At 35.9% G+C, this 18,404-nt stretch overlaps 1 protein-coding gene across 1 annotated transcript in view; it reads right to left on the bottom strand.

Annotated features, from left to right (window-relative positions):
* Positions 1-785: 785 nt before the first annotated feature.
* Dsx (transcription factor doublesex) overlaps positions 786-18,404 on the bottom strand; it is a 31,894-nt gene continuing 14,275 nt past the window's right edge. Inside the window, exons 5-6 of the mRNA XM_071706243.1 lie at positions 7,924-8,103; positions 786-7,118 (exon numbers count right to left, since the gene is read on the bottom strand). Coding sequence (XP_071562344.1) covers positions 6,997-7,118; positions 7,924-8,103 — 302 coding nt within the window. The 3' untranslated portion in view covers positions 786-6,996. The remainder of the gene's footprint in view (positions 7,119-7,923; positions 8,104-18,404) is intronic.

An 18,404-nucleotide genomic window follows, 5' to 3' on the forward strand; every position in this document is an offset into this window, starting at 1 on the left:
ATACTTTTTCATGAATATATACTATAACTATAAACATAGTACTTCGTGTACATTGCTTCGTATTTTGTGCTGCTTATACTGCTCCCGACGTGCAATTTTATAGATAATATCGGTGAATTAGTCGCGAAAAAACGACAGTGAACCGTGAAAATCTAATTACTCAAGTTAATGGCCTGATATTGCCGCCATTGCTCGGCAGTGTATTATTCCGCGTGACACGGCATTTTCTGCCGGTGCATGCTCGTTCTTCTTCTCGCGTGTGCAAAAGAGCGTGCACAATTTACTCGGGAAACGAAACTCATCGGCTATCAAACGGTCGCATCGATGCAAGTGATTTTGAGATATGGAATATTATCATCAATATGTCAGCTTTTTCGCCTAAGTCAATAGCAATAATCGTCACGTTCATCTAGAAACGCGATTCTTCTACGCTTTGAAACGAAACGCGTGTATCGTGTGTAAATGATCTCAGCATACGGTATTTGTGTATCCGTGTGTCGTATATTGTATAGACATGTTAGATACGAGTACTGCCGTATTTGTGCAAAGCTGAGTGTTTCTCGTGTATTACATGGTCATAGAGTACATCAATCTTTATTTACTTCAGCTTATCGTCAAGAAGTCATGGAGTATACATAGGAGTTGACAGGAAAAGGAGAAGCTCCGTTTTTTCTCAATATTAATTCTAGATGCAGAATCTTTTGCTTGTGATATCAATTCGGCAATTTAACCATGAATTAGCAGAGCCTATTGTAAAATGAGATTAATGATGTTTGTAAAATATGTCGAAGCTAACAATCTTTATTATCTAAATCGCCTTATCTTTATGATCAGTTTCAGTAAGCAGCTTCAGTAACATATCCTTTCCGTTTATTCATATCGCATTTTATGCTTACAGAAGATCAAATTACATAATTCGGACCTGGTGGTAAAGTGTAGATTATTACGTTTAGCGATACATTTTATTCTTTTGCAATTCCATAGTCCGCTTTAATGCTACACGTGCTTTCTCGAAGGCCGACGTAAATTTCACATTCAAAGATTATTCGGTTCGTTATAAGGCGTTTAACGGAAGTTAGTATCAAACTGGTAAAAACTGATAATTTTAAATGCACGCATATTCTCCAGGCAAATACTGGATCTGAATGAGGTCGTACCACACCACATTGCTCTTTCACCTGCTTGCTATCGAAAAGTGCCTTTCTAATTTTTCATCCTACCGAGCAAGATAATGTAAGTATGTACATACATACTTCTGGTGTAACGTTCACCGCAATCTCGTTCGCTAGGCATGTTTCTTAGTCCAATCGACGATACTTTATTTTTAAACGATATTGAACTTGTCAATTTAATATTCTTATTATTATTAGCGTGATCAAATGCATTTGTTATCAACGCATACCCAATTTTACATCATATTATTGCAATTATGAGTCCTTGTTTGTTGATGTTGATCTTTGTAACTTGATTGTTGAAATTGTTTAATTAATATAATGCTTATGAATTAGATAATAATGAGTCGCATTGCGAAATTATATATATGAATGGTACATAACTGTACTATAAAAATATATAGGAGTACATTCGAAATTTGCAAAATTATTCAATGTTTGATATATAATTTCAATAACCATTCATTCGAACATTTATTTAGGTTAAAAACATAGAAGCTTTTCTATTTCATTCCTGACAGTTACGTATCTACATGCGTTGATATGTGAGATACACATGCGTATACTTAGCGATATGTTATCCAGTGCATGATCACTAGACTACACTTACGCAAGGTCAATCGTCTCTCCAGTGATTCTAACACGTCATAAGTGACCAAGATTCAACACATAATACGCAATAAGTCTCGCGATATACTAGCTATCCGTAATGATATTATCCAATATAGTAGTCTCAATAAAACGCGAAAATTTTGTTCTTTTGACGCGATAAATTTTATTGATTCTGTACAAAAAACAATATTAAAGCACGAATGTCGAGAAACGCGTTTTTTTATGACGTTTAGTTTACTTATCGAGAAGAACCATCAAAAAATTCTTTGAAAAATATCACAGCTAATGTTTCCTATACTCTGATTTTTCTGAGAATTGTGATATTGAAACCATAGTATATATATTTATACACGGAAAATACGCCACGGCCGGTAGATGCAACGCAAAGATTAGCAATGATGCGGCCGACGCGGCAAACAGCAACATCACGAGATATTTTCGCATCACGTTGGTACGTATTGCACGCGTCTCGGTTATATCACGTCAAGTGGACCAATCGTAAGCGCTAAGTATCCATCTAGCGCGTGCCAAAAGTGTCTGGGGGTGTATGAAAATATATTTTCGCGTCGCAGCATGAGACGACTGTTACTCGCTCGTATGCACGAACACGCGTGTAACGGATACGTGTGTGTGTGCTTTCCTATCAGTGCTATCGCAATCGTTATCACCCTTTTACGCGGCTTAGCCGTGCGCGACCGCAGTAATCGGTAATTATCTTTACAGATTTTTATTGTTTATTATCTTCATACAGTTAACACTTATGGAATTGTATTAATCGCGCTTCAAACGCGACATTCTGGACGATCCGATTTCCCTCATTAGAATTCATGCAGCAAACGAATCATCGATAAGTCTATTCGATTTGCTTTTTCTTCAGCGACTTAGGAGCGATTGGATGCATTTTAATTATATCTTTCCCGATATAGTCGTGTTGGCATGCAATTATCGTACGCATTAAATTACGAATAAGCATAATTTTTTCTGCGCTATGTCGGTCGCGATAACAAGCTGTTAATCATCTCGCGACCTGTACTTGAGAGCATCGGAGAAATGCCGTGTCCGACTTTAAATCAATTTACACATTGCAAAATGTTATGCTTTTTTAATTTTTTGCAATCCAAATTATTTCTCATAAATAAGCGATCAAATATTTCGTTTTTAATTTTATTTAATTGGCGAATCTAACGTAAATCAAAGAATTTTTATTAATTGCAGTAATTTATAGAGATCCCGAAAACATAATCCGCGTATCAATTGCAATACTTCAGGAACTATGCAAGAGATTATTATTGTGAAACATCAGTAAATTTAACAAAATCTCGAAAAATTATTTTAAATGCCCACAATTAAATAATATTGTTGTAATGTGCTTATTTCACACTTATGTGAACTATGGCATCGACACGTGGGAAGTAATTAAGGTGTATCATACGCGCATTAGTATCGCTGACTTATTATTTACATTACACCAGACTGGTGCTGCTACCTCCGCGCAGGCACTACTCTTATGGCAAAGCCATTCTTACTTCTTCACGAGGAGCGTCATTAATCTCTGACACGTGCGCGGAGGTGTGGACATCCGCTATTTAACTGCAAGTGTCATTCCGATGCGTTTAGACTTGTCAGACACGCGTGCATGTTGGTTATACGTCAAATTAGTCAACGAAAGATGCACGTGTTTTTCTTTCAGAGAGGTAATACGATTATATTAATTAGGATATCCTCATTTATCAAATATATTCCCGCAAGATTCGTATAAATAAATCACGTTTGGAACGTTCCGAAATTATACATTAAGCTGAATTAAAATGTATATTTGACCTCTTGACCTAGTTCTTTTTATATATACTTTAACCAACTGACGACTCTCACTCAAGAACTTATTATAGATAGATAGATATGCATTCTTTGTACTACATGCTAATATTAACATGTTATTATAATATCTAGTATATATTAATCTTGTCACACACAGTATTTGATACCCGTATAAATTCATGTATTTTATATGCTCTGTTAGTAACAGTGCGTAACCATGTGCTTAGTGAGACGTGAAGCCGTTAATCGTCCACTTGCTCATACCATCGTCGCGTCGTTGGAATGTCGCTTTCCGCATAGACTTAAATATAATTATCCAACCGGGCAAACAAAACTGAGATTGCATTCATTCTTTTGCGATGTTTATTCCAAAACAATAATAATCGGGATTAACGATATAATTTAACGAAATGCGCGACGACTAATTAGCAAGTCTGTGAAAGATAACGAGTCTGGGTTTGATCACAAATTGTGAATTTGATAACAACAATAATTAGTAATAATACTGATATATATATATATATATATATATATATATATATATATATAACTATTACTTGTAACATGTAAAAAAATACACAAAAATAATAAGAATATGAGCACTGAGTAAGCATTCTATATTGTAATTCTTATAATGACGATTTTATAATAAGATTACAAGCATAAATTCGCCAATACTTCTTTGAATTAAGGAAACTAAATTCAAAGAAATTTATTTTTTTGCAAATAATAAATTTTTTTCAGTGTATATGATTAGATTATGTCTTAAGGCGCTAAACCCTTTCCATAAATAAACTATAAGCGATTTATAATGGTCAAGTAGAGTCAAACAGTAATCAATTGGCTTAACACATACTTGTTTTTCTTTTAGCAACTGTCATCTCCGTGAATTTACCTCAAATACATAAATTGTTCACATGACTATTTGAAATACACTAGTGGTATAAAAGTTTTAATTGTCGAGATTAAAAAACAAAATTAAAAATTAAAAAAGTATTGCAGCTACAAGAAATAATTTCAAATCTTTTTTATGCAAAGGACGAATCCGAATTCGTAAGAAAATATGTGATTGAGAAATAGCGCTGTAAGTTCGAGACATATATAAAAATGCAATAGAAAAATGTTTCAAAGTTTAATTTTTAAAATTATATTTTCAATACGGGTAAACTTACACGACTAAAAAGATATAACTATAGCATAAACACATAGATTAAACCTAACGGCTTCAGCTTCACGCGAAAATACGTCGTACGAAGTAATTATTTATACGAGGCTGTGCCATGAAGCTTATTAGATACGCGCATCACATGTTTAATTGCAAGATCTGTGGCAATGATACTAATCGTCAACAACTTTGCTGTTGAATGCGACACGGTGCAATAGTGGCGTTATTTCAGCGCTGCCGTAAATCGTTCGTCGACCGTTAAATAAAGTATCTCGCAACGGTTCTGGGCGAATAGTCAATGATCCGGAACCAAAGCGATTTACGACGAAGGAGAGAAGGTTTTATCCGAGTATCGATTATCCACAGTCATAATTAGCAAGAAACGTGTATTTTTCTTTGACGCCTTAGGCCGCTCCTGACTTTCTTCGGGATAAGACAACCGGATCTGCTACGCATATCTTTAATAACCGATTAATCTGTTTTTTTCCCCGCGAGCTTGAGTCTCTTATAAAAATTCTCATCAGAATATTCAAGTGGTTTAACGAACATCGTTTAACAAACACCGTTTAGATGCTCATTTATTTTATTTATATTATTTATATTATTTTTACGCGTAGCATATTCTTTACAAAACACGGAAGTCAGCGAAATAGAATATCGACTTTGGATGTAGGTACTAAAATCAGATATAGCTAGCAAAGATCATTTTCGTTTACGCTGGCTGTTATCCAATAGTAAAATTAAGCACTCGCGTTGGAGAGTTGAGACAAGTATGTAACGACGGCTACATTATAATTGCAAAAATATCCGGTAACGATTCCTGCTTGGCACGGTTCGTATATTTACTGCGGAGTGTTATAAGTGTGGTAATATGTTACTTTTATGTAACAATGATAATAATATGTTACTTTTGTACGTCAAGGAGTCCGGTTCTAATAATATAGACATACGCAAAATGTATATATTATTGGCAACATTCAGGTTCGGAAACTAAATATTTTTAATTCGCAGACGTAATTTTTTAATAAAATGCTTTATCAACGAAGCAGATAATGAAAGTTAAATGAGTTGAGTTAATCCGTTTATTTATTATTCACCTGCACCTAGATTCTCTCACTAATTCTCACCTGTTTTGCAATAACATTATTTCTTATTCCGATTGTCAAGTTATACACAATCGTCAATTATTTTCAAGCAACGTTATTGATTGATGGTGCAAGAGAAGATCTTCAGGTGTAGAAAAACATCAATAGCCACGCATTATCGGCCTGCTTTGCCATTGCATGTACTGCGAGAATACAATGGAATTAAAAATGTTTGGCGTGTACGTAAAACTTGCGCGTTTAAACGCACCGCCGTAACACCAAACAGGTTCTCACGTTTTTGCATGATCTTCGTGACATAACGAGGCAACATCTTCTGTGACGAGATCAAAATTGTTTCTTCTGAGGCGAGAAAAGACTTTTCGTCGACTTTTCTGGTATTTTTCTTCTATAGCTTTCTCAAGATTATCTTCATGACGAAGACATTAAATAATTTTGCAATCAAGCACTTTATAATAATTAGCAAGGCATCAGTTTTCATCGGAATATAATTATAAATAATTTCCACGGGAACGTATTTTCCTACGGATGTCAGGTGTACGTGGAAATAGAATTTTAATCGTATCGAAGTTGGCAAGGTTCTTGAGAGAAGAAAATAAACATGTACCTATAATTCATAGTTAACGTTTAATCGCAAGTATTTTAGAAAATCTCGGATTTTATTTATCGCAATGTTTCTTCTGCGAATTTTTTTTCCGTTTTGTGTTCAGTATAGCCATGTAAGATGGAAATTATAAAACACAATACAATTTCTTCATTTAAAAAAATCGTTCCGCAATCTTTTAAATATAACAGCAATAAGATTTTCAAAATTTCAATACTTATGCTTTTAATATTTATATGCCAATTTCGATTTATTATTCTGACATCGGCAAACATTAAATATATCTTCTTGTTGCTGCGCTGGTTCCCAATTAAGTTTGTACCAATTCTTGAGGGCATAAATTTGCATTATAAAATATATTGCTGAGCTTCTGGCTTAAATTTAATCAATTTTCTTTATTACTCCATTCATATGGAGGTCATTATTAGTATTATCAAGAAGTAATCAAATCTAATTATAAACTTCAAATAATTAGAAGAGCAATGCTAAGTTTCAAAATTTAAATTTTCGATTATATGTAATTCAAGGTGGAAATAAATTATATTTAAATAAAAATGGAAAATATATAAAATATATAATTATGAATGAAAAAGTTATATTTTGCACGATATTCCGGCGAATAATTTTCAACTGACGAATTATAGCTATAAGACAGAAAAATTCAAGTTAATATTTCTATAATATTGAATTTATTATGTAGTTTTATATTTATTTCTATATATGTAGTAATAAATAAGAAAAGTTCTTCATTTAAATTTAAATATTTTACATTTAATATCATTATTTGCTAGAAAGCTTATCATTTATTTTTGTGTAATAAACATATTTTTTAAGGCTCTTGTTCACTCATTGCAGTCATCTTGGATTGACGTCAGAGCGAGAAAATATATCATGAAAATTCTTGCAACATACATTAAAATAAAAATATTTTTCAATAAAATAGTGTAATCGATAGAATAGACTTGTAAAATATACAAAAAATTCCTTTTTTGTTTGAGTAATCAATAAATAACCCACATGTGTAAAATTGAATTGTATCTAATCTGGTAAGAAAGCAAGTTGTTAGACAGCTGCCGAATTGAAATAAATATTTGCTTTTACATATTAATTATAACAAAATGAAAATCTTCGGTATTTTAACACACTCTGTGATATTTTAAATATAAAAACACTACTCTAAAACGAAAAATGACGCTGTAAGTTGCAAGAATAATTTTTCACGTTATTTTTCACGTCTTATTCACAATTTTGCCAAGTGTGATAGTATCAACGCGGACTTGACAATCGAGCCAGCAGGAGCCTTAAATATTTAAATCGTATGTAATACTTCTAAGTCGATGATTTAAAAATTTAAAAAAGAAAATTTTAATACATGCGTTCGATACTGCTTTTTTCCAAAAATATTTTCTTTTTTTTACCTTGACGGAAATATTTAAAAAAATGTCTCACCTTGAGAGATGTTAGCAGCAAATTCCAAAGCGGCATTATTTTTAATTCCCGCGTACAAGTCATAGGCACATTTGTTGAGGCTGGCTAAGATATACCACATCTTTGAAGGATCTCTCAAGACCGTGAAACCAGACTTCTGTATTTCCTGCAGAGTATAGTTTGTTAAAACGTGAAAGCCATCTGAAATTCAACAAAGATTCAAACGTGAGAGAAAGTTGCTGTGTTCATGCATATGTATACATATATATTAGGTATATGAGAATAAATGTATCCATGGATATCTGAACTGAGGGAATTTGTGGAGAGGGTTAATAGTGGATTAAAGATAAATGGAGTCTAAAATCAAACAGAGTCGCGGACAAATTCTCCGATAGTTACGTTATGATATATTAGACACCGCGGCAACCAATAGTGGCGCATCTAGTCCTTGTGGCTCCGCCCACTAAAGACTCCCCGGATCGTTTTTAAAATAAGGAAATGGCCCCTTGCCTTTCGTGCCCTCACCCCCGTCCATTCTTGAACACCATCACTGCCCCACTCCCAGCTAATGTCGATAGCTCCCTTTTCCTCCCTCTATCGCTGCGAAGCCGACCCGTACGACCCAGCGGAATAGACAACGGCGCGATGCAGGTGCCGCGTGCCGCGTCGCCGGGACGCATGGCGTTGGTTCCCTCCTTTTACGCGCCCAGGTGTACCCGGCCAACCACGTGCTGCTGTGCGCGCGTGTGCACATGACGAGAGCGAGAGAGGAAGAATAGAGAGCGATGGGAGGAGCCGAGATGGGGAAGAGTTCCGGGGAAAAGAACGAGAACATGGAGAAGGGATTTAGCAGCGTGACTTTCGAGTTCGCGCGCGCGTTTTAACTCATTGAACTATAATACTACTGCCACTACTGGAAAGAGCACACACATATTCCTATATATCACGAAACACGGTAGTGTTTCGCGCCAAGTGTACATGCAGCAAGAAACAGAAAAAGGAAAAAAAACTGCTATCCAAAATCTCTCTTTCTCTTCCTGTTTCTGTTCTTCAAGCATCTATTGTTCGCTACAAACTTTCACCAGGCGACGCCATTTTGCATGGGATGCACTATAATACGCGAAAAGAAGGACATCGCAATACAGCGAATATAACAGTCTACAGTCTATTATTATCCGCTATTAACCCTAAGCTCTAAAGCAGTCGCGTAGATGATGAGTTAGCCTTTTAATATTTCATTCTGTCCGTAACTTAAATCACTAACAAATTAAGAATCAAACTCCCTTGACAAACTTGATAATATGCAATATACTTATTTAAGAAAATTTTAGGTATTGTTTCGGAAACACGCTGCGAAATTGGGCTTTTAAGAGACTTGGGCTTTTTTGATTATTCAAGAATTAAATTCAAGCCATTAGCATTATAGTAAGCTTACGCTAAAAAAAACTCACTGACATTGAGACTTTCCCGTTTACAAAAATGGAACATTTTTATAATTAAATTATATAAACATTACATTTTATAAGCTTCTATACGTATGACTTCTCCCTCCTGTTACATACTTTGTGATAAGGATTGTTCTCATATATCAACCGAAGGAGAACGCATTATCGCATTAAATCCACTCTCGTTACTATGCGATTCTCAGTAATCTACGCTCGTATTATCGGCGACAGGATCGATTACGTAATATGAGGGGAGTTACAAATGATATCATTCGGTTCCGTGAACAGCGCGATAAAACAGATGTGACAGGATGAACGCCTGTTGTGCATATCTCATCATGATACGTTTATATTTATTTCTTATCCGACCGAATCCTTTCGCAGAAGAGAAACGGAGAAATGTATATAGCTAAAATTCGGGACCGATGAAATAATCCCGATAATATTTAGATGTGTGTCTCTCTAGTGAAGATATGAGTATGTTGCGCTATGACGTTATGAATGACTGTCCGTACTCTTTGATTATATTAATTGACCCGTCTTGTAACGAAGAAACACGATCCATTCGTGTAACATTAGTTAACAGGAATAATTTTATATTGTAATCGATATTTAAAGTATCTTTGACTGGTCTTAGCTTCTTCGCTATTTTCATAATCTTTTTTTACTATTAAATTTTTTTGACCCTACTATTCCGAAGTTATATATTACATTTACAGATAAATCCACAACTAGTAAACGAGCGCGAACAAATGCGAATGAACAACTTATTTCAACGTGCGAACGGCGACACAAATTCTTAATCTTACAAAAAATATATAGACAGTGAAACAGTGAGATATACGTTTAATATCCTCACGGTAGTTTAAAAACGAGAAGAGACTTTGAACTTTAAAATCACATACATATACATTGGCATATGGCGAATGTTTTGCGCGAGGTAATTATTAAAACCCAAAAGGTATAAAAACATATCTATAAAATAGGAAAAAACTACAAGATCTCCAACATACATAGCTTAAAGACGACACATTGACATTTGGAGATGATATAATGGATTAGTATCTAATTACTGCTTAATTAAATAGAAAGTTATCACATGCATAAAATGAATCTCTATATATATCAGTTAATATATAAATACACGTGAACAAATACATTTTCTACATCCAAACCTAGGTAATCATTCTAGGTGTAATCATTCTAGATGTAACCATTCGCTAATATCCTTGGAAAATCAATAAGATAAACAAATAATTATTTTTAAAGTCGTCAAAGCGTGCACTACTATGATGGAAAAATGTTACCTTGAAACGTGCGATAAAAATATCATTAAAATGCAATCAAAGTAACGTAAGTTACAAACATATAGCCTTATCAGAGCATTATCGGCGCTATAAAGACATTTTCATGTTATTATCATAAATAAATAAGGAACGTACATGTCTATCAATATCTATTTTTATCTATTTTTGTCTATCACTATCTTCTACAAAAAATAAAACCTATCCCAAACAACTGCCACTTGGATCAGATTCTTGTGATTGCACCAAGAAAACTGGGAATTTAATTACAAAATTGAATTACCGAAGGATGTAATTAGACTAGAACTAATATCTATTAATTTGTCGTACACGAATCTTATACGCAAAAAATATAATAAAAATGCGATAAAATAATAAAAATGTTTCATAAAATTATGTCATAAGTATAGTGTTATAACATTATGTTAAGTACCACAAAAGCTATTATTATAGTTGTGACTCATTTTTAACTTTGCTATATACCTATCATGTATTTCAACTAGATACTTTCAAAATAGAAATGTGCGCAAGTCTCTTAAAAGTGTATTATTCAAACTGCGATGTACTAAAGAAACAACTTTATTAAATCCAATTTTGATTTTGAAGATATAAAAGATAAATATACATTCATATTAAATAAATAAAGAAACAAAATAAAATGTCTGTTATGGTGTTTCATTAATATAATTCTGCTGGAGCTGCTCTTTTCGTATACCCTTTTAATTCTTTTACCCGATGCGCGCGATAAGTATCGTGTCACCTGTTATACCGTCTTATCGTCGCAATTAGCGTTAGATCATAAAAAAAGTAGTAATTAGCCAGCTTCGATCTGTCCGGCCAACAAAGACGATTATGCGAGTTTTATAGCAGTGGACTCTTTGATCACACGAGAGCGCTCGTTAAATTGGTGCCGCGTCAGTTTCGTCCTTAACGAAGGCAGAGCGCCGCCGACTTTGTTAGATCCTCATAAAACGTCGTGTTCCTCAACCCGTGCCACGAAAAATTTCTTGGGGTCGGAGTGTACGTCGTAAAAAACTAACTATGAAACGCGCCGCTCGTAAAACTGTTTCCGAGACCGCGGGATCAGCATGAACGTTAACCCGAAAAATCTGAAAGTTCGATTCTACGTGGTGAATCGTGCCGCCAGCAAACTTTAATCCCCTAAGTCATTATTGCTTCTTGTTGCTATCGAATGTAAATCGTATGCGTCCGACTCATATAAAAGGATCGTAAGACCTCCGGGCCGTCGTAAATCCTACTATTCTCGCGCTTGAACAATTTCAACATAAACCACCTCCAAAGTTACATGACTTAAAGGAAAATAACGCGCAATGAAGTAATTTGAAAGAAAAAAAACAGTTGCTACCATTTAATCTAAGTTTCTTTCTTATATAAGTAACTCAAAAGTATTTTCAAGATCATTACGTTCAACTATTCTGATACTAATCGTAATAAAACGTAATAAAACCCTTGCGTGTGTCAATGACAAAGGTATTCAGCAGCAGGTAGAGCAGTAACGATCACTTTTAACACGTTGACACGTTAGTCGAGAGGATCTGCGTATTTCGAGCTCGTCACGGACTAGGAGCTCGTATTGCACAGTCAAACGTGCCTCCCTCACATATGGATCGCGGCTCGGCATAACGTTGGACACGACATTGCATCAAACACACCATGCAGGGGTTGAACAAGCTTTGTAGCAATGATACCGTTGTGTCACCGCGCGTAATCGAAACCAAGCGTCGCGTCGCCGTCATGATACGACTGAGGGTTCGTTTCGTCGATGAGGAGCGTGTGTGACACAAACGCAACCTAACCATAGATATAAGCCAAATATGTGATCTATATAAGCTATTTATCAATTTAAAATAATTAATTTAAAACAATCTAAAAAATAGGTGTAATTTAAAATATTTAAAATTGAAACAAATATTTATTTTTACGCGGGAATAAGAACTACAACATACGTCAAACGGCAAATAGGTCTCTGATCTATTGATAACTTCGCGAAAACGTTCGATACGCGATCCTCGATTATCGATTATCGACCGGGCGCGGAAAATAATCCCACAATACTATCCTCGCTACCACACTATTTCCATAAATATAACCGAAGTCTCTGCAACAATTCCTCTGTCGCCTATAAAAATAGTAAACGCGGAATCGCAATAAGTTCCAGCGGAAAGAGTCGAAGGAACGGTCATGAACGCAGCGGCTTTTACGAGACACGACATTTCGAAAGCAGTAAAATTCTATCCTGTCAAGCGTTCGCATAAAATTCTTGCTCGTCAGCCACTGTGGCGCAAACACAGAGGGTGTAAGGAGCGTGCTCTCGATTCGCGAAAAGAAGAGAAAGAATAGATGTAATCGTAATTTCGTCGACCGCTTAGGCAACATGGGTAGCGTTAAAGAGGATAACGTTGTTTCTTCGTTAATGTCACTTATGTGTTTGTGACTGTGTAACGTCGTATTACTCGCAACTATAAAAGTGTAAAATAAACGCTCCCCGCCTCCAAACGTCTTTCTGTATTAATCAAATGTTGCGCTAGTATTCTTTTACATATCTATGCATGCATGAGATACATCTTATGAAAAATAGGCGGTGCAGCCTCCGTTTTATGCCTATCTACATCTATGAAATTCATGCCTCTTAATTGTTGGCTGGCCATAAAATTAAACAAACAAATAGAAGAAACAGTTAATCGTAATTGCATGTCACCGAACTTTCAATAAAGAAAATGATGACATGTTTCACGGGTATCGAGACGAAGTAGTTGTGCACGTATTACTACTACAAAAGTAACGTTGTCTACCGATGCGCGAACGACGTACAATGCAGAACGAGAAAGAGAGAGTGACGCAGACGAGGCGACGAAAGCGAGACGAAGAAACCATAAACACACTCGGAGACTGCTCGAGATGCCGCGAAGATCGTTGCCCTCTCGGAAGAGAGAAGGCGAAGGTCGTAAAGATTTTAGGACTCTTTGGACACGCGAAGTTGGCTCGCGCGACGATTCGCGAGAATGAAAATGAAGCGTCCTGACCCGCGTTTCCACCGTAAATTCCTTCGTTCCTTGAACGTTTCTCGTGATTCGCATCGAGTAAGCATCGACCAAGAGGAATGACATATAAGAAGAAAAAGGGATGTATCGCGCCACGACGAACACTCGTACACGTGCGCGCCTGCAAGTGTGCACTGTCGTCAGATCGTTGTCAACCACTGGGCACCATAATATTTTATGACATTTTTGAAATAGTGGTAGGCTGCCTCGCACAGAGAAAGAGATACGAGAGGGGAGAGAAAGTGACAGATCATTTAACCCCGTGCCTCGTAAAAGAGAACCGGCTCGACTCGCTAGACTGTGACCAACTTTACTACCCACCCTGTGCACCCTCCTTCCTATCGAAGTGCCCTGCTATCAGGTGGTCAAAGCATATCCCTCTACCCGTGGCTAAACCACCCTTAAAACCGCTTCAATATATGCGGCTTATACATTTGAGCGACTAAAAATCATACATCAAGATTTCGCTTTTTTCGATTTTTCGATTATTCGATTGCTCCATCTATTATTCCGCAGGGAAAGATATTCTCCGTGACAAACGATAAACGATGTTTTATAAAACTTGTGAGCAAAATCTGACAAGACTTTTGTTGAAAAGATATCTTAACTTAATAATTTCTAAAATCTAGATAGGTACATACGAACTAATTCTAAAAATCTTCAGCAAAATCTGTTAAGAATTAAAAATAACTATAAAGAAATAAATTCATAATGTAAATGATTTTCAACTAATCTGATAAATTCGATCAATGTACCAAATGAGAAAACTAAACACGCAACGTTATAAATACATAAAACGACGCGCTACGATAGTTTACTGCCAACAATAGGCACGGCCGAATGACAAACATTTTGAATTGAACGGACTGCTTTTACAGCTTTCTGCACCGTCACGCTTGATAGTCTGTCGAACATCACGTGCTATAACAAATTGAGACACATTAAAAGTGCTACTTACAGACAGTTACGCGAGATAAATCAATCTGTTCTATGGAAGAACATAATCAGGCGCGCTTGGCAAAGACATCGTAGCCGTAAAACGTAAGGGATACTCGAAGTTTTCTTTCCCTCAGGATAAGAATGTGCGACAACAAAGAAGCAACGAAACGGAGTCGAGAAGGAGACAAAAGCCTCCGTAGTATCATCGTAATGCCTATAACGTTAAACGAAAGTGAAAAATCGAATTTTTGTCGGTGTGCACTGTAGATTATATCGTCGCCAGCAAGTCGTAACTTTCGCATCAGTGACATGACGATGGTAATAACTAAGATCGGGACAAAGGGTGGTTTCATTGTGAGAGAAGGAGAGATGAGTCAAACTGATGCGGGAAACGCCACTCGACTTGCTAACGCGAAGGATTCGCTTAACAGGCTTTTGACGCTCGCATTATAATCGTAAAGTCAACGAAGCAAAAATTCTGCGATCGTAATCCATATGAGATGTTGATTTGTCGAATCGTATTTTGTACATTTGTCACAGATACGACGATCTTATATTATATTATGTATGATACTTTTATCTCGGCAAATTTGAAACAAGTTCAACACGAAAGTCGTATTAAATACACTCTCATGTAAAACTTTTTTAAATTTAACAGAATTATCTACATTCTTCTATTTAATGTACTGTAAATAGAAATATACTTCCAATTAAAAAGATATTTGTAGCTCCTGAAACGCTTTGTCGCCTTTATCGATACATTATTGCGAAGATCATATAGTGATTCAATCACGTTAAAATATATGAAAACTGTAACTATAATCCATAATATAATCCGCGTCGATGTTTTAATCGCAAATTATATTCTCTTTATCCTTCAACGAGACGTTCACTTCTGCATGTGGGCAGCCATTATTCACCTCGAACTAATCGCAAACTTATTGCCTGTTAATAGTGTTTATACGATAAAGCTATAAAGCAAACGCCTTGTGTGCGGCTTGCGCATAGGAATGGCTACAAATATCTTGATCAGCTTGATAAATAATTCATCGCAGCAGCGATAATTCATATAGCATCAAAAACTAAACTAATTTTGACAAAGAGATATTACATATTACAAAAAGCTGTATATGTAAATTAGCATTTTAAATAACAGCGAAAAGAAAATATCAATGAAAGGTATCATGTTATCAGAAAATATAAACATATAAAGACTACATAACTAAGATAAAATAAAAAATATATTAATAAATAGTAATAATATGAATAAGAAAAAAGTTCATACAATTTCGTATGAAAGTGCGTATTTAAATGCATTATTTAGACCTTTAGAAATTCTTATCCTACAATTGGTCTTGCTAGTTAATTAATATGTAACACAGTTTCATAGCTTAATAAATTTTGTTTGTGTTCACGAAAATTTCAAAACAATCGCTACCTACTTGGGATAAGAGGCAACTTGCTAAGTACCGTGGTCGATAGATTGATCCCTATAAACTCAATGCCGATACAAGACCCGTAATATAACAGTTATTCGTAAGTCAGTATCGATTATTACACACAATTTAGGTAGTCTTTAGACTTAACATAAGGCAGCAATAAAATTACATTTTAATTAGAATTCCATGAAAACCTATGTCTTAACATCAGGCTGTATTTGAGAAAATACACAAATATTTGGTAATAGTCTAGCAATAAGTACATGAATGTATTACACTACTTAAGGATTCCTACGGTAATATCTAATCAAAACCTAAGTATATCTTTGCAATCCCTGAAACACTACTTTTTCTCCTTTTGTTCTTTTACTTCTAATGTTGCAATAATACTCCTATTATTGTAACATAAAAAATAATCTGAGACTGTCATAAATGCCATCTCAAAATGGCACGTGCATCCTTGGAAATAGCAGTTCTATTTTTAGAGCGTTTCGTGCAATAAATCCATTCTTCTCGGTTCGATCAAAAGATCTGCGAGAATGATTATCGAATTTTGTAAGTGGTTAGTCTAAACGAAATGTCATCGCACGCTGGCCAAGTAAGAAAGGAAACCGACACCGAGATTTACGAGTGGGATTTTCGGTGAGGTCTACCGAAAGGGAGTTAACGATCGTAAAAATCTCAATGATGATCAGTATGAGAATACGAGAGTTCTCTCCGTTTCGTAACCGATACCGCAAACGGTATCCCTCCGATTAACTTTCCGAGAACGGTAATGAGGGTCTATTAGTACATATAAAACACATAATTAAAAATCCGTGGTTTAGGTTTCTTTCTTCAAGACATCCTCCGAATTTCATCCTCTAACTAATTAGACTAGCAACATATTCAGTAGTCTCGACAGAAATGTCTATCGATTAAGACAATTTATTGTGTTATTGTGAGGATATATATACATATATATATCAATTATACGAAGGTATGCCGAGTGAAAGAAACAACAAACTTCCTCTTTAACTTAATTATCACATGAAGCAACGAACACGAGCCAATTTCATAAGCCACACGTAGCTACTCCACGTAGGAATAACGACGCGTTATTAAAAGCCCGAACTTAATATTTTGAAATACAAGCTCGTAAAGCCAAACTTTACAATCCCCATATACTTGTAATCACCTCTAGAGTATAACACCTCTACAACGTCATGGCGTGATGCCGACTTTCCGTATTATCGGGTGTCGCGCCACTTTCCCATTATCACTGATCACGATAATACCACAAGGACGTGCCCATGTTAATTTCGATGATTAACTCCGGTGGTTAACCTGCGCACGTATACGCTGTAAATTAATTAGCGCGCATTTATGGCCGATTCCAACAATGCACTTCAGAGCTTACGTAAGCATAAGCGAAATTCCCGGTGATGTTTCGTATACGAAAATGTGAATTATCCTTATCTCTGAAATTATTTTCGAAAACGACTCAAAAAATATATTACTTCGCGAATCAAAAGAAATTACGTAAACAAAAACGCCATGATAGGAGAATAAGTTCAATGATAAATGTACCGTTCACGAAAATATCCCCTTCTTTCCACCGCATTTCTTCGTTCTCATAAAAAGACTTTATAATCCCGTTGTGGTATTATCCCAGTGGGAAATTGTAGATACATTTGTGTATACATTGCTTTCTCTCTTTTTCTCTCTCTCTCTCTCTCTCTCTCTCTCTCTCTCTCTCTCTCTCTCTCTCTCTCTCTCTCTCTCTCTCTCTCTCTCTCTCTCTCTCTCTCTCTCTCTCTCTCTCTCTCTCTCTCCTCTCTCTCTCTCTCTCTCTCTCTCTCTCTCTCTCTCTCTCCTCTCTCTCTCTCTCTCCTCTCTCTCTCTCTCTCTCTCCCTCTCTCTCTCTCTCTCTCTCTCTCTCTCCCTCTCTCTCTCTCTCTCTCTCTCTAGAAAAGAGAATCACGTTGTCAATTCAGGTTTAGTGGTTAGCTCTGTGCACAGACTTTCGTTTCCTTCAACCCATTTCGGGGACAAACTATTTCGTCCGAAAGTGAACAAAATAACGATAACTTTTAAAAACGAGCTGGATCGTAAAAGCAAGAGCGAGCTCCTAGGCTTCGGCTTTGGTTATAAGTTCGTATTATATTAGTCGAGTTCGCATGACCCGCCGGCCAATGCCGGCGCTCGTAAAACCAGGGTTAACATTAGGGTGGGTTGAGTTTCGTTGGAATCCCTGTGAACGATGTTATAAGTACCTACGTTCGTTCACTTATACACCAAACACCTTCCGAACTTGGAGGCGACAATGATAAA

Source organism: Temnothorax nylanderi, unplaced genomic scaffold (genome assembly GCF_030848795.1).
Source record: "Temnothorax nylanderi isolate EJ_2023f unplaced genomic scaffold, tnyl_v1.0 TNYL_tig0050_pilon, whole genome shotgun sequence".
Taxonomy (NCBI): Eukaryota; Metazoa; Arthropoda; class Insecta; order Hymenoptera; family Formicidae; genus Temnothorax; species Temnothorax nylanderi.